Genomic DNA, 22705 nt, shown 5'->3' on the forward strand with positions numbered 1-22705 from the left:
TGGCAGTTAATACAAAGCAGCTTTTCAAGCTAATGGAAGTATTGAATTAAATTTACTCTCTGCCATAATGTTTAAGGAGGATAAAACAGTGTTAAAAAGAAAAAAGAACTGTAAGTAGTAATTAAAAAGGGTATATTTCATGCATGTTGGTTTCATTATTTTGCAGTTTCACACACACACCCAGATAAATTCTATATCACAAGACACAATGAACTTCTTAATTTTTACATGGATGAAATAAAGTTTTTGGAAGTCAGTGATAAGGAGAGTGATTAATTGGCAGAAAAAGAGATCAGGGAAAGGGAGAAAATTAACAAACTACTCCAAAAGGAGGAAAGAGAGAAATGAGGGTCTGAAGCCTCAGAGGTTTTAAAAAAGAAAGAAAAAGAAAACACATGTTAGATTTGGAAGTAGTTTGGGAGGTAGGAAACATTCTTAGTAAATGTTTATAGACTGGAGTGGGAGAAGAAGAAAAAGAAAGCCCCCATGACTAAAATCTTAAAAAAAATAAAAACTATTTGAGAAGTAGTAAAGGACTTCCATCTGGATTCTACACTACAATGCACAAACTCCTCACTGTGGCATTTAAACCACAGCATGACAAGTCTGTAAGCTATTTTATTTCAACTTTTCTTCATTGCACTCGCAGGCCTTATTACTAGACAATACCATTTCCATAAATATTAATACTACTTTCTTATGAGGTATTAATGATTCCATAGCACTGTAAGACTTTGTATGATTTCAGACACTACAATGTGATATGCTATTTTATCACATCACATAGAACAGGTCCCTAAAATGAAGTCAGAATAAAAGTATTATTTTCTATTCACTCCTAAAATTGTATACAAAACGGTTTCATGATGAAAATATTCTGAGGATGGTATTCAGAAATTTTAGTATTAACTAATGGGTGTAGTCTCCTGTCAGTCTAAGATTTGTGCTCCTTTATTCTGAATCTCATGAGAATTTATGTAATAATTAAAAGCAAACATCAAATCACACAGTTAACTTCTTTTTAATTGCCAGCAATGACAAATTAAAACAATACTTATAGAATTCCAAAAATACAGTTGACCCTTGAATAATACAGGCTTGAACTACACAGGTCAATTTATACAGAAATTCTTTTCAATAAATATAAACTTATAGTACCATAAGTGTACTTTCTCTTCCTTACGATTTTCTTAGTAACATTTTCTTTTCTCCAGCTTACTTTACTTGTAGAACACAGTACAAAATATACATAACATACAAAATACGTATTAATGTGCTGTTAACATTATCAGCCTTCCAGTCAAAAGCAGGTTCTCAGTAATTAAGTTTTAGGGGAGTCCAAAGTTATACACAGATTTGACCTTGCAGAGGGTCATTCGTGGCCCTAACTTCCACATTGCTCAAGGGTCATAGTAGTGAAAACTAACTTAAATCTTATTTCTCTTACCACCAAGCATTATAAAGTCCCATAAGTAAGTAAGTATGGTAGCAATTCCACTCTAGATACCTGAATTAGTTTCTTTAGTCAGCTAAGAGCTAAAAGGCAGTAAAATGTTCCTAAACCTTCATATAGTCACTCTGTAACCCGGTGATTGGGAACTGCCTCTAAATCCATGCTGAAGCAGAAATGCAGAAACTCAACTGACATGGATAAACAAACAAGCTCACTCACTGTATGTATATAATGAGTGACATTATAGTCCCTTAAGTGAAATAATATGGGGAAGAATATTTACACAGCTGTTGCTCAATAAAAAAGGAAATTAATAAGGATTTGCTTTAAAAACAAACAAACAAAAACACATATTAAAAAAAAAAATTATTGCTCCTGAAAGGAGGTAAAAACCTATAAAGAAAAAAAAAAGTCCTATTTATATATTTATACTTTCTATTCAAATGTAAGGAGACATTCATTTATTTAAATATCCATGTGAGGGGCGCCTGGGTGGCTCAGTGGGTTAAGCCGCTGCCTTCGGCTCAGGTCATGATCTCAGGGTCCTGGGATCGAGTCCCGCATCGGGCTCTCTGCTCAGCAGGGAGCCTGCTTCCCTCTCTCTCTCTCTGTCTGCCTCTCCATCTACTTGTGATCTCTCTCTGTCAAATAAATAAATAAAATCTTTAAAAAAAAATTAAATAAATAAATAAATAAATATCCATGTGAATGCATAAATAAAGGTATCAAAGCTCCTTTCTCTACTAACAAAATATATACATATGTATCTAAACAAACTCAAATATCTATAAACATATATGGTGAAGTACTAAAACATTATTCAAAATATTTTAATATTACTGATCTACTGATGATTCTTCCGTAAAGAATTTCATTCTTCTACTGAAAAATTTATCTTACATGGTTTAAAAATAGAGAGAGAGAACTCCATACTGGTTTAAAGCGGAAACCTAGGGGTCAAAAATTTGGTTTGAATTATTTGGTAGCTTTGTGAACTGAGAAAGTTACCTAAAACTCTTCTTACTTCAATTTCCTCATACATAAAACTGTTAGTTATACTAACAGGGGTTGGAGAGGGTGGAAATATATATACAGCTCCTTTCAAAAATAATATGTAAAAAAAGTAAAAAATAATATATATATAATCTACAAATAAATTTGTAGCTACCTTTGGTAATAAAAGAATGCTTTTTTCCTTTATATTTTCCAAGTCTCCAAATTTTCAATAATAAAAATATACTCATCAATCTTAAAAGTGATTGTTAAAAAATTATGCACTAGACAAAAAGTCCAACATACAATAAAAGAAATCACCCATCATACCAAGAACCAAGAAAATTACTTGAATGTAAAAAGACAACAATGCCAACACTGAAATTAATTACATATTGCAATTGTCTAACAAAGATGTAAAAGCAGCCACCATAACAATTCATCAATTACAAATTCCTGTGAAAAAGACAAATAAAATAAGAAATCCAAGCCAAGAAACAAGTTATGAAAAGCAACCAATTAAGGCACCTGGGTGGCTCAGTTGGTTAAGTGACTGCCTTCAGCTCAGGTCATGATCCCGGAGTCCCAGGATTGAGTACCGCATCGGGCTCAGTGCTTGGTAGGGAGTCTGCTTCTCCCTCTGACCCTCCCCCTTCTCATGCTTCTCTCTCTCTCATTTTCTCTCTCTCTCTCAAATAAATAAATAAAAGCTTTTATTAAAAAAAGCAACCAATTAGAAATTACAGAACTGAAAACTATAGTAAGAAGAAAAACTTAATGGATGGGCTCAATAGTAAAAATTACGAAGTGCACAAATTAGTCAATTTGAGGACTTATCAACAGAATTTACCCAATCTGAACAAAAGAGAAACAGGACTCAAAAGAAACTAACAAAGACTCAAAGATCTATGGGGCAATAATAAAAGATTCAACCCAGTATCACTGGAGTCCCATAAAGAAGAGGATGAAATTGAAAGAGTATTCATAAAAATAATAGCTGAAAACTTCCAAACTTGGGAGAAAGATAAAAACCCACAGAATCAAGTGAGAACTTCACACAGGTAAACCCACAAAAATTATACCTTGCCACATCATTTCAGATCTTAAAAAAAAAAAAAAAAAAAAGGAAAAATCTTAAAACCAACCATAAAGAAAAGATGCATTACCTAGAAGGGAACATGAATTCAAATGACACATTTCTCATATGAAACCACAAAGGTAAAAAGATAAAAGTAACAAAAATCTTTTTAAAGCTCAAAGAAAAGTACTGTCAATCATGAATTCTAGATCTGACAAAACTATCTTTCAGGAACAAAAGGGAAATAAAGACATAAGCAGGCAAAGGAACCTAAAAATCTATCACTGGCAAATGTATCCTTCAAAAATAGCTAAGAAGTTCTTTCAGATGATAAATGAAGGAATGCTGTAACATTAGGAAAGAAGAAAGAACAATGGAAAAAGCAAGAATATGGGTAAAAACTATAGACTCAATAGACTATCCTTCTTTGCACGAAGTTTTAAAATCATCATTGATGGATGAAATAAAAATTATAGAGGCAACCAAAAAAAGTTACAGTTCACCAAAGTTTTAAAACATCTGTACATCAAAAAACGCTACCAAGAAAGTGCAAAGGCAATGCACAGAATGTAAAAAAATATCTGCAAACCACTTAATTGAAAAAGGACTGATACAGGAATATATAAAGAACTCCTATAATTCAAAAGGAACACAAACCAACTTAAAAACAGACAAGAGACTTCGACATTTCTCCAAGTAAGATATACAAATGGCCAATAATCACATGAAAAGATGCTCATTCATAAGAGAAACGCAAGTCAAAATCACAATGAGATAGTTCATATGGAAAGCTATTATGAAGAGGAGGAGGAGGAAGAGGAAGGAACAGAAAATCACAAGTAATGGTGAAAATGTGGAGCAATTAGATTCCTTGTGCATTGCCAGTGGGACTGTAAAATGGTAGAGGCACTATCACGGATGGTATGACAATTCCTCAAACACTTAAATACGGAACCACCATATGATCCAGTAATTTCATTTCTAGGTATATACTTAAAATGAAAGCAGGGACTTGAAGAAACATTTGTGTACCTGTCTGAGTAGCATCACTCCCAAGAGCCTAAAAGGTGGAAGCAAACCAAGATTCCATCAGTAGGTAAACGCATAATCAAAATGTGGGGCAGACTAGAAGAGTATTCAGTCTTAAAAGTAAAATTTCAATAAATGCTACAACACAAACCTTGTAGACATTATGCTAAGTGAAATAAATCAGTCATGTATTTTATGATTCCATTTACATGAGGTAACTACAGCAATCCAATTCATAAAAACAGAAGTAAAATAACTGATGCCAGAAACTAGGGGAAAGGGATATGGGGAGTTTGTGTTTAATGCATACAGAGTTTCAGTTGGGCAAGATGGAAAAGTTCTGGGGATGGATGGTGATAACAGATGCACAACAATGTGAATGTAATTTATGTCACAGAACTATACACTTAAAAATGGTTAAAATGCGGGGGGGGGGGGGGTCCTGAGTGGCTCAGTTGTTAAACATCTGCCTTTGGCTCAGCCCTTCATCAGGCTCCCTCTCCCACTCCCCCTGCTTTTGTTCCCTCTCATGCTTTGTCTCCCTCTATCAAATAAGTAAATAAAATCTTTTAAAAAAAAATTGGTTAAAATGGTAAATTTTTTATCAGGTATATTTTAGCACAAAAGGAAAATATATTAACACTATCTGATATATATAAAGAAGAAATATTCAAAACAATGATATTTACAAAGTAAGAGAATAAAGGGGTGAAAATGGAAGGGTAGGTTCAACACTTCACCCAAACCAATAAACTGTTTCCCGATAGACTGCAGTAAGTTACATATGTATATTTTAATATCCAGTGAAGCCATTAAGAAAATACCATGAAGTGGTATATTTGAAAAATATTATAAATAAATCAGAATGAAATACCAACAAATGCTCAACCAACACACAGAAAGAAAAAAGAAGGGACATCTGGGTGGTTCAGTTGGTTAAGCATCTGCCTCCAGCTCAGGTCATGATCCTGGGGTCTTGGGATTGAGCCCAGATCAGGATCCTACTCACTGAGGAGTCTGTCTCTCTCTCTCCCTCTTCTCCTCCCCCCAGCGCATGCAAGCTCTCTTTCCCAAAAATTAAAAAAAAAAAAAAAAAATCTTTTTTAAAAAAAGGAGAAGAGAAACAGAAATGAGAAAAAATAGAAAATGAAAACAAAATGGCAGAAGCCCTAAGAGCAAATGACATATGCAATAAAGGGGTTAGTATTCAAAATACATACAGAACTTACAAAACTCAACACCCAAAAGACAAATAATCCAATTAAAAATGGGCAGAAGACATGAGGAACAGAGATCTCTCCAAAAAAGACATCCACATGGCCAAAAGACACATGGAAATATGTTCATAATCACCATCAGGGAAATGCAAATCAAAACCACAAGGAGATAGCACCTCACTCCTGTCAGAAGGCTAAAAGCAGCAACACAAGAAACAATAGTCTTGGTGAGGATGTGGGAAAAAGGAACACTCCGCACTGCTGATGCAAACAGGTGCAACCACTGTGGAAAACACTACAGAGGTTCCTTAAAGGGTTAAAACAAAGAACTATCCTATGATCCAGCAACTGCACTACTGGCTATTAACCCAAAGAATACAAAAATACTAATTCAATGGGATACATGCACCCATGTGTTTATGGCAGCATTATTTACAATAGGCAAGATATGAAAGCAGCCCAAGTGTTCAATGACTCAGGAATGAATGTGGTATTTATATACAATGGAATATTATTTGGCCGTAAAAAGAATGAAATCTTGCCACTTGCAACAACATGGATGGAGCTAGAGAGTATTATGTTAAGTGAAGTAAGTCAGAGAAAGACAAATACCAAACACTAATTGTTACCAGAGGTGAAGGAGGTGGGGGGAGGGTGGATTAAATAGGTGATGGAGGATTAAGGAGTGCATTTGGAGTGATAAGCACCAGGTGATATATGAAATTATTGAACCATTGTAACTTTGGAACTGGAATTAATATAACACTGTACGGTAACTGGAATTAAAACAAAAAATTCTAAAAAAAGCTCTAACATATCGATAATTAAAATAAATGTAAACAGGGGTCCCTGGGTGACTCAGTGGGTTAAGTCTCTGCCTTCAGCTCAGGTCATGATCTCAGGCCTGGGATGGAGCCCGTCATTGGGCTCTCTGATCAGCAGGGAGCCTGCTTCCCCCTCTCTCTCTGTCTGCCTATCCGCTTACTTGGATCTCTCTCTCTGTGTCAAATAAATAAATAAAATCTTCAAAAAAATTAAAATAAATATAAACGGTTAAAATATGCCAAACAAAGACAAATATTGGCAATGTGGACTTAAGGGAAAGAATGACCCAACTATAGGCTGTTTACAATTAACTCACTTAAAATAAGAGGTGAAAAAGTACCAGAAAAGATGCATGTAAACAAAAGCAGGGGTGGCTATATTAATTTTGGATAGACTTTAGAGCAAAGACAATTGCTAGAGAGACAAGAGGACCATTATATAATGATAAAGGATGGATCCAACAGGAATACCTAACGATCCTAAGCGGTACACACAAAGCAAAATACATGAAGAACTGATAGAGCTAAACAGAATAACAGACAAATTCTCAGTTATGATTGGGAACTTCAAGACTTCCCTTCTCAGAGATTCATAGAAATACTAAGCAGAAAATCAGCAAAGATTTAAAAGTTCTAAAGAATACAATCAGCCAAAAGGATCTAACTGACTTCATCAAAAAAAGAGCCAAAAATCCACTTTTATTTTCATCCATAGAACACTCACCAAAACAGACCATATTCAGGCCATAAAACAATTTTAGAAGTATTGAAATCATAAGAGTATATTCTCTGACCATAATAGAATCTAACTAAAAATCAGTAAGAGAAAGACAACTGGTAAGTCTCAAAACACTTGGAAATTAAACAACACACTTCTAAACAACCCAAGCATCAGAGAACAAGTCTCTAAGTAAAGTTAAAAAAGAAACAGAATGGAGTAAAAATGCAAAGACAACACGGAAAAGAAAACGTCAAAAGATGTGGGATACAACTAAAAAAGTGCCAAGAGGAATAAGTATAGGATGAAATGCTACATTAGCAAACAGAAAATGTCCCAAATCAGTATCTTAAATTTCTACTTAAGAAAATGAACCCAAAGCAATCAGAACAGAAATAATAAAAAATAAAAGCAAAAATCAAAAAAAAAAAACTGAAAACAAGAAAACCTTTGAAATCCTTTGAAAAAGCAAAATTGATAAATCTTTAGCAAAATTGGCAAAACAAAAAGGAGAGAAGGTACAAATTATGAATATCAGCAATAAAAGAAAGTATCACTGAACACCCTCAAGCCATTAAAAGGGTCATCAGGAAATAATACAAACAAGTTTTTGCTCTTAAACTAGATTAATTAGAAGAAATGAATCAGTTCCTCAATCAACCACATACAGATCTTCCTCTACCTTCAACAGGATTACATCCAGTAACCCATTTTAAGTTGAAAATATCACAAATCAGAAATGCATTTAATGGGGTGCCTGGGTGGCTCATTCCCTTAAGAGTCTGCCTTTGGCTCAGGTCATGATCTCAGGATTCTGAGATCGAGCGCTGCATCAGGCTCCCTGCTCAGTGAGGAGCCTGCTTCTCCCTCTCCCTACCACTCTGCCTACTTGTGCTCGCGCTCTCTCTCTCTCTCCCCGTCTCTGTCAAATAAATAAATAAATAAAATCTTTTTAAAAAATGCATTTAATGAACCTAAGCTACCAAACATCAGAGCTTACCCTCACCTACATTAAATCTCCTTAGAAAACTTACATCATTAGGACGCCTGGGTGGCTCAGTTGCTTAAGCAGCTGCCTTCGGCTCAGGTCATGATCCCAGCGTCCTGGGATCGAGTCCTACATCGGGCTCCTTGCTCGGCAGGGAGCCTGCTTCTCCCTCTGCCTCTGCCTGCCTCTCTGTCTGCCTGTGCTCGCTCGCGCTCTCTCCCTCTGTCTCTGAAAAATAAATAAAATCTTTAAAAAAAAAAAATAAATAAAAAAAAAAAAAAAAAAAAAAAAAAAAAAAAAAAAACTTACATCATTAGTCTACAGTTGGGCAAAATCACCTAATGCAAAGCCTATTTACTTGAAAAAAAAAAAAAAAGTGTTGAATATCTCAAGTAATTTACTGAATACTGAAAGTGAAAAACACAATGGTTGTAAGGGTACAGAATCCTTTTAAGTGTTAGAGTTTGCGGCTGTTTACACTTGTGATTGCATGGCAAACTGTGAGCTATGATTCGCTGCTGCAGCCCAGCATGGTAAGAATCTTACCACATATTGTTAGGCCAGGAAAAGATCAGAATTCAAAATCCAAGTACGGTTTTTACTGAATGTGTATCACTTTCACACCATCGTAAAGCCAAAAAAATCTTTAGTCAGGGACTGTTTGTGCTACCAATATTCAACCAAAATAAATAATAAATAAATATAAATCCACAACCATTTAAAAAAAATGAATTCATAATTTTAATTCTTAAAAAAAAAAGAAAAGAAAAATCCCATGCTGAAATGTTTCACCAGAGAATTCTAGCAAATATTTAAAGAATACCAAAATTTCAAAAACTCTTCCAAAGAGTAGAAAAGGAGGTAATGTTACCTGCCTCATTCTATGAGGCCAGTATTACCCAAATACTGAAACGAAACAAAAATATCACAAGAAAGATACACACCATATCACTAATGAATTTGACACAAATTCTCAACAAATCAACAACCTAAATTCAGCAATATTTGAAAAACATTACATACCATAACCACATGGGATTTATTCCACATATGCAAGAAGTGTTCAACATTTAAAAAAAAAAAAAGTGTTATCTACAATATAAACAAGCTAAAGAAAAAAAATCTTATCATATAAATTGACTCAGTAAAATATTTTGGCAAAATCCATCAACCATTCATAATAAAAACTCTCAGTAAACTAGGAGGACAGGTGATCTACCTACACTAAGAGTATCTACCCAACTACCCACCCCCACAAAAGTACACTTGACATGATATTTAATGCTGAAATACTAAATGCTTTCCACCTAAAGCAAGGAACAAAGCAAGGATGTCTGCTCTTACCACTCTGAGTCAATACAGTACTAGAAGTTCTAGCCAATGCAACAAGACAAGAAATAAAAGGCATAGAGATTAGAAAGAATATTGTAAAAAGTCTCTAAAAATTAAAATATAATTTTAGCAAGGTCAAAAAATACAGGACCAATGCAAAAATCAACCACATTTCTATGTACTAATAATGAACATATGGAAACTGAAATAAAAAAGATAATATTCACAAAATTCCTCCACAGAAAACAAACGAACAAAAAAAGTAAGTATAAATTTAACAAGGCGTACAACAGGACTTGTAGATATGGATAAGCTTGTTCTAAGTTTATATGTAAAGTCACAAGGCTTTGAATAACTCAAACGATCTTGAAAAGTGAGAGGAACCACTCTACCTGATTTTAGGACTACACAGATAATCAGGAGTATCACAGCAGATGGAAACGTATAAACCAAGAGAACTCAAGAGAGAACCCAGCAGTCAACCCATACATAAATGCCCAATTGACTTTTTATGAAAGTGCAAAAGCAATTCAAAAGAGGAAAGAAAGGGGTGCCTAGATGGCTCAGGTGGATAAGCCTCTGCCTTTGGCTCAGGTCATGATCCCAGGGTCCTGGGATCAAGCCCGCATAGGACTCTCCATTCAACAGGGAGCCTGCTTCCCACGCGCCACCACCCTCCCACCCTCCTCTCTGCCTACTTGTGATCTCTGTCTGTCAAATAATTAAATAAAATCTTAAAAAAAAAAAAAGAGGAAAGAAATTTACTTTTTCAACAAATGATGCTGGAGCAACTAGATATCCATAGGCAAAAGTATGAAATTTAATTTAAAATTCTTTTAAAAAAAAAATCAAAATAAGTCATAGGCTTAACTACAAACCATTAAAGTATAGAACTTTTATAAAGCTATCACAGTAGAAAATGTTTGAGACCTATGCTAGGTAAAGAGTTCTCAGACTTGCCTCCAAAAGTAAATATTAATAAATTAAGCCTCAACAAAATTAAAAACTTTTGCTCACAGAAAGACCTTGTCAAAAGGAAAAGAAAAAAAGAAAAGCTACAGAATGGGAGAAAGTATCTGCACGTAGCAGAAAATGAAGTAATATTTAGAATTCTCAAAACTCAACAATAAAACAATCCTATTGGAAAATGGGCAAAAGACATGAACAAACATTTTACCAAAGAGGATAGACAGATAGCAAATTAGCAAATGAAAAGATCTTCAACATCATCAGCCATTTAGGGAAATACAAATTAAAACCTCAATAAGATCACTAGACACCTTATGGGAACAGCTTAAATAAAAACCTGACAATATCAAACACTTGTGAGAATCGAGAGAATCTGAACTGCTCATACATTACTGGTAAGAATGTAAAAGGATACAGTCACTCTAAAAAACAGATTGGCAGCTTCTTATAAAACTGAACATGCAACTGCCACACAGTCCTACAACTGCACTCCTGGATATTTATCAGACAAAAATGACCATTTATATCCACACAAAAATATGAACACTAATGTTCAGAGCAGCTTTTTTTCCCCTAATAGTTAAAACTGGAAATAATCCGAATGTTCTCCAGTGGGGGAATGGCTAAACGGTCCTATATCCGTATCATGAAATACTCCTTAGCAAATGAAAAGGGACAAAAGTACTGATACATGCAATGACTCGGATGAATCTTGAAGGAATTATGTTGAGTAACAAAGGCTAACCCCAAAAGGTTACATACTATGTGATTCCATCTGTACAATGGGGGGGGGGGGTTGTGTAACGTTTTTGAAAGGGCAAAATGAAAAACAGATTAGTGGTTGCCAGGAGTTAGAGATAAGGGAGACGTGAAAGGAGGTGAGTTTGATTATAAAAGGGCAGCACAAGAAAACCGGTGGTGATGAAACTGTTCTATATCTTTACTATAGTGATGATTACACAAATCTACCCATGTGATAAAACTGCATAGAACTAAATGCATGCTGAACACACAGACACACAATTTTATGCAGACCCAATGAAACTGAAGGTTTAATTAAATTAAATTAATTTAATTAAAGTCAATTTCCTGGCTGTCATACCAGATGTTGCCACTGAGGAGAAAAAAATGGGTGAAGGACACATACTCTGTATTATTTCTTACAACTAATGTTAATCTACAGTTACCTCAAAATAAAATGCAATTAAAAAATAAGAAATAAATAAATATTTAGCTAGGTAGATAGACATGGATGCCTCTCTGCCTACACAATAGGTGATATAAGTGTCTTAGCTGTGACCCCCCAGTCTAATGGCTTATACCTACAAAGAAACCTTAACAGATTAAAAAGAATCTTTAGGTCTTTCCCTAAGCTTCAGACAGATATGTAAGAGAAAAAGAATTTCAAAAGTAATCTTTTAAAGGTTACTTCTAAAGAGAGAGCTTCTAGTTGGTGAATACATGGAGGTGGGAGTGTGGCTAGAAGAGTGGTATCCCCAGAGAAAGCATGGAAGCTGTGTGCCCTTTTCCACATACCTTGCCCAATGCTTCTCTTTCATTTTAGTTGTTGTTATAGCTCTTGTAATAAACTGATAATCTAGCTTGATAAAGTCTGATGAGGTGTTTATCTTACTGACACCCAGACAAAATAATAAAAATACACACGCACACAAAAATGTGCGTATTGTAATACTGAGTATTACAATAATGAACACAGAGTGAATACAGAAATTTTGCTGGAGTAATGTCTCCCCACAGGACTGTTCATGGCTACCATCCATGGTCATATGTAGGATCTTTTCATTCTATAAGAATCAGACAGGCACTTAAATAATTTTTCCATCTTTCAACATACATATGGCCAAAAAAAAAGATATAAATCACTAACATATAAGGAAAGAAGGAAGAATATAAGGGAAGCTTTTCTTTCCTCCAGCGAAAGACATGAAATAAAATCAGTTTCTCAAGTAGTAAATGTGCATCTGATCTACATCAAAATCACCCAAAGCCATTTTTAAAGAGAGAGGGTATCCAGTGTATCGGTCAGCTCAGACTGCCATAACAAAAAAAAAAAAAAAAAAAAAACACACTGGATAGCTTAAACCAAAGAAACTTATTTTCTTACAGTTCTAGAAGCTGAGTCCAAGATTAAAGTGTGAGCAGAGGTGCTTTTTAGTGAGGCCACTCTCCTTGACTTTAGATGGCCACCTTCTCACTCTGAACTCACATGGCCTTTTCTCTGCACATGTGCACTCCCATGTCTCTTTCTCTTCTTCTAAGGTCCAAAATGATTATGGACCCACCCTCATGACCTCATTTAATCTTAAATGTGCCCTATACACATATAGCCACATAGGGACTTAGGGCTTCAATCTATGACTTTTAGGGGGACAAAATTCAGTCCATAATACCCAGTGACCAACCGGCCCTGAAGTATATTTTATATGAGTATATATATATATATATATATATATATATATGTATACTATACTTACTCGAAGGGGGCAAGGCAAAGGAAAAAGTATAGTATGTACATTACAATTCCAATTCTATCACTTAGTGTTCCCAATAATAAAAATGAGATTATCTATTCTTACTGTATAGCTGTGAGAAGTAAAAGAAATAATCTATGTAAAGTGCCCAGCATATGGTAAAGGACTAGTCAATCCTGGACCTCTGCCTTTCTTCCCCTCCCCCCGCAAAATTAATTATAAATTTTACTCAAATCTAAACATATCTGAAAAATTATGGGAACTAGATTCTGTCCCAGTTCTACCACTACCTAGCTATGTGTCCTTAACCAAACCACTCTTCTGCATCCGGGCAATGAGAGTTTCCTCTATCACTAAAATACTATGTATCTATGCGTATCATTCATGACTGTAATATCAAACGCCAATACTACAAAAGCTAATCAAACTTTTTTCTAAAGGTCTTATTTATTTATATGAGAGAGCGAGCGAGCACAGAGGGAGAATGAGAGGGAGAAGCAGACTCCCCACTAAGCAGGAAGCCCGATGTGGGGCTCAATCCCAGGACCCTGGGATCATGACCCGATCTGAAGGCAGACGTCCAACCAACTGAGCAACCCAGGCACCCCGCTATTCAAACTTTTTATAAAATTCCAGTAAAAGAGGATTATGGTATGAAATTTCAATTTATTCTTCCAAATACTTCCATTCTTTAAACTCTTCCACAGCTATCCTCCAAAGTGAAAAATCTATCTGTACAACACACCTGTAAGGCTAATTTCACCATCTTCTCTTTATCATTAATGCTTCATCTTCCAAGTAGATTGTATACTCTTATATTTTTGTTCCCCTACGTTTGTTTTACTCACAAAAATCACTTAATCACTGAAATGCCTAAAATCACACCCCTAATCCTGTTGAGATATGATTAGGCATATGGAGAGGTTTCCAATAAATTGTACCTGACAACTGTTTTTAACTTAGCCCACTACTGAAATGTATTGTGGGTGATTTCAAGATGGGATTTCAAACAATGAGCCATAACCAGCATCCATACTCCATAAATGTGCTTTAAAATTAAGATAATGGTCAGAAGCAAATCTACTGTGAGGATATTTGAATCATTTAACGAAAAACAATTTACCATGTTAAGCCTAAGGGAAGAACTTGTAAGTACTTGCCCTTTCCCCTACCTCGTCCCTCACCACTCCTATCCTAGTATTACCTGGTATTACATATAATGAGTAACACATGAGGTAGGTTTTTACTTAAGTGCCTTTAACATATCTCACCTGCCAGTATCAATGCCCTTATACAGTCCCTACCCAAATCAAATCTGAACTGGGTCATGTTATTAGCACTGGCCATCGGTACCTCAACAAACACAAAGAATGCAGACACTTGATAAATGTTGGCACAGTGAGGCTTCTCCTCTTGAAATGCTCCCACATGAAACCCAGCTTCCATGCTGTGGAGAAACTCAAGCTAATTAAGGGGGGAGGCTACCTGGAGGCAGATGAAGGGAGAGGGCAGTCATATTCCCAGGTATCCACCAGCTGTTCCAGCCATCTCAGCTGCGGCATCAGATTTATGAATTAAGAAACCACCTTAGATGTTACAGCCAACAGATGACACATGGAGTAGTCCCCATCAAGCCCTAACTTTTAGAATTAAGAGCAAATAAATCTTGTTGTAACTAAACACGTATAAGCCAATTAGAAAAGTTCTGGATTGGTAGTAAGCAACCAAGAAATGTCAGCGGTAATAACGGTTACTGTTAATCATTATTATAAGTCCCACCCCACCAATGTATTGTTTTGGGTATTAAAGTTGCTCTCAGAGACATTCTCTCATTTTCTTAATATAGAGACAATATAGAGATATTGGCAATATAGGCCAATAAAGAGACAGGAGTAGGGATACCTGGGAGGCTCAGTCATTAAGCGTCTGCCTTCATTCAGCTCAGGTCAGAACCCCAGGGTCCTGGGATCAAGCCCCACATCGGGCTCCCTGCAGGGCAGGAGGCCTGCTTCTCACTCTCCCATTGCCCCTGCTTGTGTTGCCTTTCTCAATGTGTTTCTCTCTATCAAATAAAAAAATAAAATCATTTTTTATAAATAAATAAATAGACAGGAGTAAAGCAACCAGATAGGCCTACTTTTTGCGTTCCCTTTCTTCTACCTAATTTACAGCTGTCCTTACACACACACATACACACAAACCCCACCCCCGACCTACCCCCCACAGCGTGGAGCCCAATGCAGGACTCCAAGGACTCCAACACAGATGGTAAGATCAAGACCTAAGCCAAGATTAAGAGTGGGACACTGAACCCACTAAGAAACCCAGGTACCCCTGTCCTTTTTCTTTTTATCTCTACCTATAATGCTTGCATGATTTCCCCGGAGTGCCTAATCATCGATTCAAACCAATTCTACCCTTTGGCTGTGCTCTTTATTCTCAGGAATTACAGACACTTCCTTCAACTTCCTTCAACCTCCTTCCAGACCAGGGGTAAATAAAATTAAGAGTTCAGTAGGACAGACTCTTCACTAAGGGTCAAAAGTTTATACTCCTTTAACTTGTAATTCTTTTTCACATGACAGAATCATTAGGCAAAGGGTGTGGGGACCAATAAGGTCTTGTTTAGAAATTTAGAAATTAAGCAACAGGGATAACATACTTGCTACCTTTCCTCAAAGACTTACTGATCCTAATTATATAATTTTCTTATTCCTTTAAAGCCCATGACCTTTTGTTCATACTTCACTCATGATATTGATCTTAATCTAGCCTGAGTGAGAGTAGTTGGTTTACTTAACTTCCTATTAGATCTATAACTGTCCCAGAAGATTTTATGGACTTGAGAGAATTGAGAAAATGGGCATCTTACTCATTTTTGTATCCTTAAATTAAGCACCCACTACACTGTTCTACTATTCACAAAATATGGTTTAAAAAAAAAAAAATCTGGGTCCTGGTCAGCAACCACTCTGTACTTAACTAATCCTTGCAATTCTCACCTCCTCCCAATTTTACTAAGAAATAATGACTCACCCATAGTTATAATGCAATTAGTGACAAAGTTAATGAACACTACATGTCCTAACATTCACCTCTAATAATTATTTGGCTTAATTAGAATGATTTTATTTTTGTAGAGATAGTCACATGTTTTTTGAGGAAAAGAAAGGCATCTTTTATGTTCCTTATTTCCTTTTCCTTCAAGTTTCAGGCTTGAGAAGCCTGCATATTGTGTCCAAGGTAAGATCTATGCCACCTGCCAGGCAAATAATATCAAAGGCAAAGCAAGCCTAGTGGAGGCTACAGCAAACCAAAGCTCAGAACTCACCTAAATGGGGCAACCACTACTCAGCTCTAGCAAGCTACAATCAAACTGGAACAGCAACCAGGTAGAGCCAAATCCTGTGATTTTGCAAGTGATGCTAGAAAGTGAGACTTCTTAAATGTGAAGTCTTCCTATTTTTAAGTGGTGGAGACTGATTACTAAATGTTCCAAATACACCAAGAAAAAGCAATACACGTATCTGTGGAGTGGATCCAGTCTAAGCGCATCCTGCTATTGCAGGCTGATAGTTCAGAATCTCTACATATAACTGAAGGTAGACTAAGTGAACATGCTCCTTTACTATTAGCCTCACCTCTAAAGCAAAGAAAGCAGGACCACTAAAAGCAAGTCCATAAAATTAGAAGGTGTACCAGTGACAAACTCCTTTAACTTTTTTCTCTCTTGAAAATCAAATCTGTTAGTTTTAAATACGGAATCTTCTACAGCATAAAAGTACATAGGGGAGAATTTTTTGCTTTTTAAATGTATTTCCTCAAAATTTGAGAAAAGGAAAATATTCAAATAAATAGTTAAAATTAAACAAACTTTTCTGGCCTTAACCAAACTAATGAAAACATTCAGTAATAAACATGAGACAATGACTCCCCATGCACACAGAAAAACAAGGTACAAAACACTAATGGCATTAATGTATTTGCTCTCGTCTATATATTGTCATTTGACTCTCTTGTGACCAACAGCACCAAACTCACTGGATGTAAGGTTGAACTCCATGACAAGGGAACTCTACTGTAACAAACCACTGTGGACTCAAACCTATGACTCGAACCTCCTTAATATGCTATCCAATAACTAAGGTAACCATTCACTAGTAAATACTGTTAGTCCAAGAACATTTCTTCTATACTTTTAAAAAGATTTGAGTTTTTTTTAAAAGATTTTATCTGTTTATTTGACAGAGAGGGAGATCACAAGTAGACAGAGAGGCAGGCAAAGGGGGGGGGGAGCAGGCTCCCCGCTGAGCAGAGAGCCGGATGTAGGGCTCCATCTCAGGACCCTGAGATTATGACCTGAGCTGAAGGCAGAGGCTTAACCCACTGAGCCATCCAGGCACCCCAAAAGATTTGACATTATTTAACCAAGTCATTAAAGCCCTTTAAAAATAAGAATTTACAGAAAAGATCTGAACTTCATCTCTACACTACTTAACAGGTTGGAAGCCTTTATTAAGTCATAATTTTTAGTACAATTAATCACTTCTGATAGTCCTCTGGAGTTCCAATATTTCTTTAAAATAACTACTAGTGAGGGAGTCCCTGTACCAAAAAAATCAGTAGGCAATTTATTGACAATAAGATTATATTACTGTTACATTGGGACACCATGTACTGAACACTTACTATGTGCCAGGTACGGTGCTGAGTACTTCCGGGCTCTCATTAAACCTTCAAAAACGACCCTATGACAGAGGTACCATTATTATCCCCATTTTACAGATGGGGAAACTGACCTTTCCAAGATCACACAACTATAAGTGGCAGAGTCAGAATTACAGCCCAAATCTTGTCTAACTTCAGAATTTGCCCTTCAACACTACACTGTATTGCCTCCAATGACTCTGGGTTGATATATAAGATAAACAAAAGAGGGAAATTTGTACTTCTCGTGACAAATTTTAAGAATATACTAGAAACGGAGGGTACTTTTCAGAACATGAACAATTCTCAAATACAGTCATACAACATTATTTTTATTCCCAAATACATATTAATAATGATGGAAATCTCACAGGATGGACTTCCCACAAACACAATTTCTCCAGAGTACTCATTCATGTTTATTATTGAAAATTTAATGGGAACACTCTATATATTCTGCCCAGTTTTGCTGTGAACGTAAAACTATTCTACGAAATAAACTTTTCTTAAAAAAAATTTAGAACCACAATATGCCAAATATGTCTAATACAATTCAGTCACAAACACTGACATAAGACTATCTTCTTTCAGTATAAAAAGTTGCGCTTTATTATAACTGCAGTGCTGAGCATGTAGTGAGCACTTAAACATTTAACTGACTGATTCTTTCAAAAAGGCTTGAAGGTATGTAAACAGTGCTGTAAAATGCAAATTTTTAACACTCCCAGAACATCTTCAGAAGTCTGTAACACTAAAACATAATATGGTAAGTTGGAATAAAATTAGACAAAAAAACTGAACTCCTAATTAACAATATCAAAGGAATGCAATACTGTTATACCATGGCTGACATAAATAAGGTTAATTTTATTTTTCCACCTTAAGTATCAAAAGATGTAGCCTTAAGTCAAAAATGGATCATTACAGAATCTTTTTCTAATTCATTTTGTAAGTCCTCTCTAAATCTTCCATAGCTTATCCAAAACAAACAAACAAAAACTTCCAATTGTTCCGAGTGACTGTCAACAAAGGAACCAAATATTTTTTCCTCTGACACACCACACCAAGGTTGTCAAAATTCTAAAGGTCAAATAATACTGATGTGAGGGATCTACAAAAACGGTTTTGCAATCTATTACCACACCCCATCAAAATTTTCCTCTCATCAAGGTCCACCTTTATAAATATATTACCTATGTTCACTTATGAAGGGAACAAATACGGGGAAGGTACGTATGAAAAAACCATTTGCCCTATATATTCTGTAATATGCTGTCAAAACTAATTGTCAAATAGAACACTGTACTGGCCACCAACAGAGTGTTTTAGTGTTAATTTTGTTTTACTTGAGTGTTGTACTTACAAAGTCTCAACCATAAAAGATTACACTGATATTAATAAATGGGAATTCTATAGCATAAATTACAGATACTACTGGAGGACGGGCCCTTAATCACACCTGTAATTCACAGAATTCCTTTCCTTTCTTGCTGACCCACATCTTCATAAGTGATCCGAAGACTTCAGCATCGCTATGCTTGCAAAGCCATGGGCTGGGATTTGCAGTGCCACAAAAACAAAGCATTCTGACGAGTGCATGTTTCAAATGGTATCTATACAATATTCATTCAAACACTTATATATTCCAAAGCTTCTTACTAATAACCTGGCTTCAACAGGGAATGTACACAGAGGTTATAAGAGACTAGGACTGCCTTGGTAGCTGCAAGCTCAGCTGAATCCCAGGACGCAACCTTAATTTGGAAGAGGCAGAACTATATCCGGTTCTCAATGGATACACATTTTTCACTTGCTTCCCACTCTCAAAAACTTTACATCTTCCCAGAGTAACAATAAATATACTAAGACGCCAGGGAGTATGCCCGTAGGGAGGATGAGTGATCAAATTAAATCCCCACGCGCGGAACCCGAAGCTTCAAAACTTTTCAGAACAAATCTCAACTGAAAGAACGAGGCAAGTTTTCCCACTTCTTTCTAGGAGCCAGCTGCCCCAATTCCTGAACAGCTGTCCTGACTTACTGGTTAGTTGGAGGAGCAGTCAGCGGGATGGCCACCTCTTCTTCCTCGTATTCTGGTCCATCCAGAGAGTCACCTTCGTCCACTGTTCCCAGGCCCGCGCCCAAAGGGGGCAGCTGAGGAGGCGGCGGCGGCAGAGGAGGGAATCCGCCGCCGGCCCCGAAGGTCTCAGCAGGCAACGAAGTGGTCCCCTTGGCGAGAACCATCTCTCCTCCAGGTCCGGCGGCAGCTGCAGCACCAGCCACGCCAGCAGCAGCACCTCCCCCTGACAGTCCGGCTCCCCCCATTGCTCCCGACACAGACCCGGCTCCTAGAAACGCTGACCCCAAAGCGGCTCCGCCAGCCAGAGTCCCGGCCATTCCGGCCTCCGTCAGCCCAGAATAGGGGACGGCTGCCACTGGCAGGGCCGGGGGTATCTTCACCCTACAGACTGCCTGATAGGCACTCGAGCCCGCGGCTGCGCCGCCTCCAGCTGCCCCGGCGGTCACCGGGCCGCCCTCCTCACTGCCGGCCTCGGCCGCCATCATGTTGAAGCCCGCTCTACTCTACTCTACCCTACTCGCCCGGGAGCCCCGGGGGCCACCAGGCCCGGGCTCCGAGCCGCCCCACCCAGGCGCGTCCCCCCTTCAGCTCCCCAGGCGGAGGAAACAACAACAAAAGGAGAGAGCCCGCCGCCGCGCCCCCTCCTCGGGCCACAGCCCAGGCTCCGGAGCTGCCCGGGTTACGGGAAGCGAAGTGGGCAAAAAACGCCTGCAACGCTTGCACAAACACCGCCCCAAACCTTCACCTTACACACCCACACTCACGCGCACACACACACACACACATGCACAGAAGTAAAAAAACTTCCTGGCTGCACTAAAGAGGAAGGGAAGCACAGAGGAAGCGGCTGGGGCGGCTGCCGCTCCTTCAGCCACCGCCGCCGCCGCCACCGCTTCTTCACCACCCTAGTTCCGGCCACCCCCACCGCAGCCACCGCCGGTGCCGCTGCTGGGGCTGGGGCCACTGCAGCCGCTTCATTCTCCACCGGACTGGAGATGGGAGGGGTGGGGAGAAAAGAGGAAGGGGGGCGGGGTAGTGGGGAAATCGACTGAACTGCTCCAACCTGGAGCGCTCTTGAAAACCGACTAGAGAGAAAGGAAGGCGGGGCACCAGAGGAGGAGCCGAGGAAAGGAAGGGCGGGGGAGGAGGGCGAGGGCAACTGTGCGCAGCCGCATTGCCAGCGCGGGGGTGAGGACGCTGGGCCTGGAGGGAGGAAAAGGAAGAGTCAGGAGGGAAGGAAGCCGCGGGAGCGCGCTGTGCGCGGCCGCGCTCACTGTTACGGTCGGGCTAGAGCTGGTGGTGGCGTCGCCGCTTCTCCGGTCGGTGGCGCGGGCGGTGGCGCGCGTCTGCCTCCGTGGGTTTTGTTTGACGGGCTTTGGGAGGAGTGGGTCCCCGAGCACGCGGCCGCTGGGCACTGAAACAGGAGAGACGGGAGGGACCCGGAGGGGTGGAGGGGGAGAAAAAGGGAAAAAGGGAAAAAGGAAGATGCCGCGAAGCCAGTTCCTGCTTCCTGACTGGTAGAAAAAACACCTTCAGTCAGTGGCGCAGAACCCAGATGGCCAAGGCCCAGGGGTAGGAAGATTGCTTCGAATTTAAAGGCAGTACTATTATTTTATTTTCGTGGCGTACTAGCGATCACTATATGACTATACCGTACTTGTAAAAAAAAAAAAATGAGATTTTAAACAACGTTCTGAAACTCAAGAGAAGTAAACGAAATAGGGGAGCATTAAGGGGAGGGCTAAGAATTTTGGTAGAAATAGTGGTTGTAAAGTCGGTTTTCTAAGAGTATAGACATTGTTTTCTTCATTCACATCATCTTACCTCCTCTCTGTCCTGTCTCTTCCTCCCCTCCCCCCACACACACACTTAACCAGTGTCATCGCAAGTCTGTTAGGTACTACTAAGGTGGCTAGAGGAGGGTTGCAACACTCATTTGTGAGCAGAAGGCGGGTCATATTCGGGGATGCATATGTGAAGCATAGAGAACCTTGAACAAGGCAAATGTCAAGGTTCCAAAGTGCCACATAAAATTGTGCATAGTTTCAAAAATGACCAATAAACTGAAATCTCACACTAAATATAGCCAGAGAGATGGGTTTTGTTTTGTCTTTTATGCTAGAATATGTATAAACTATTGTGTCTATTCATAGAGGTGGAGGAATCATTCTCATTGTTTGAAATTATAGTATGGGTAATTTTCCCTTTGCATTCATACACTGTTATTTTAAATTCTCCCAGGAGGAATCCCACATTGAATACCTTTAAATATTGGTCTTTGAGATCAACGTTTTTTCTGCTAAGGATGATCAAACCAACAGTGAAGCACATAGGGGATGAGTAGGAGCTCTAATAGAGGCCCCGGGGGGAAAAAATGAAAAGGACACTAAAAGAGGTGGCGAGGTGCACACAAGATATTTTCCTTTTCTTTAGAAGCTCGCACAAACCTATTTGCCAAATCAGTGACAAACTTGATTAATCCTGAGGACTCCTTCATTGTGCTTACTCTTTTTTTTTTTTTAAGATTTTTTTAATTCGACAGAGATCAGAAGTAGACAGAGAGGCAGGCAGAGAGAGAGAGGAAGGGGAGTAGGCTCCCCACCAAGCAGAGAGCCCCATGTGGGGCTTGATCCCAGGACCGTGGGATCATGACCTGAGCGGAAGGCAGAGGCTTTAACCCACTAACCCACCCAGGACCCCCATTGTGCTTACTCTTACTTGTACCACTTGAGAGAGCAAAGATGGATTACTCATGTGAATGGTCTTAGACCAATGTTATCCTACAAACTTGTAAGAGTGCAAATTCTTGGCCCCATCCCAGACCCT

At 38.3% G+C, this 22705-nt stretch overlaps 1 protein-coding gene across 2 annotated transcripts in view; it reads right to left on the reverse strand.

Moving 5' to 3' along the window:
* Nucleotides 1–21137, reverse strand: part of RASA1 (RAS p21 protein activator 1) — a 122082-nt gene extending 100945 nt beyond the window's left edge. Inside the window, exon 1 of one of the 2 annotated variants that reach the window (XM_045074441.1) lies at nucleotides 19841–21137. In XM_045074441.1, coding sequence (XP_044930376.1) covers nucleotides 19841–20364 — 524 coding nt within the window. In that variant the 5' untranslated portion in view covers nucleotides 20365–21137. The remainder of the gene's footprint in view (nucleotides 1–19840) is intronic. The other variant, XM_004759119.3, reaches the window with a different exon arrangement.
* Nucleotides 21138–22705: the final 1568 nt, after the last annotated feature.

Source organism: Mustela putorius, unplaced genomic scaffold (assembly GCF_011764305.1).
Source record: "Mustela putorius furo isolate JIRA1106 unplaced genomic scaffold, ASM1176430v1.1 tig00537350_pilon_pilon_pilon, whole genome shotgun sequence".
NCBI classification, from domain to species: Eukaryota; Metazoa; Chordata; class Mammalia; order Carnivora; family Mustelidae; genus Mustela; species Mustela putorius.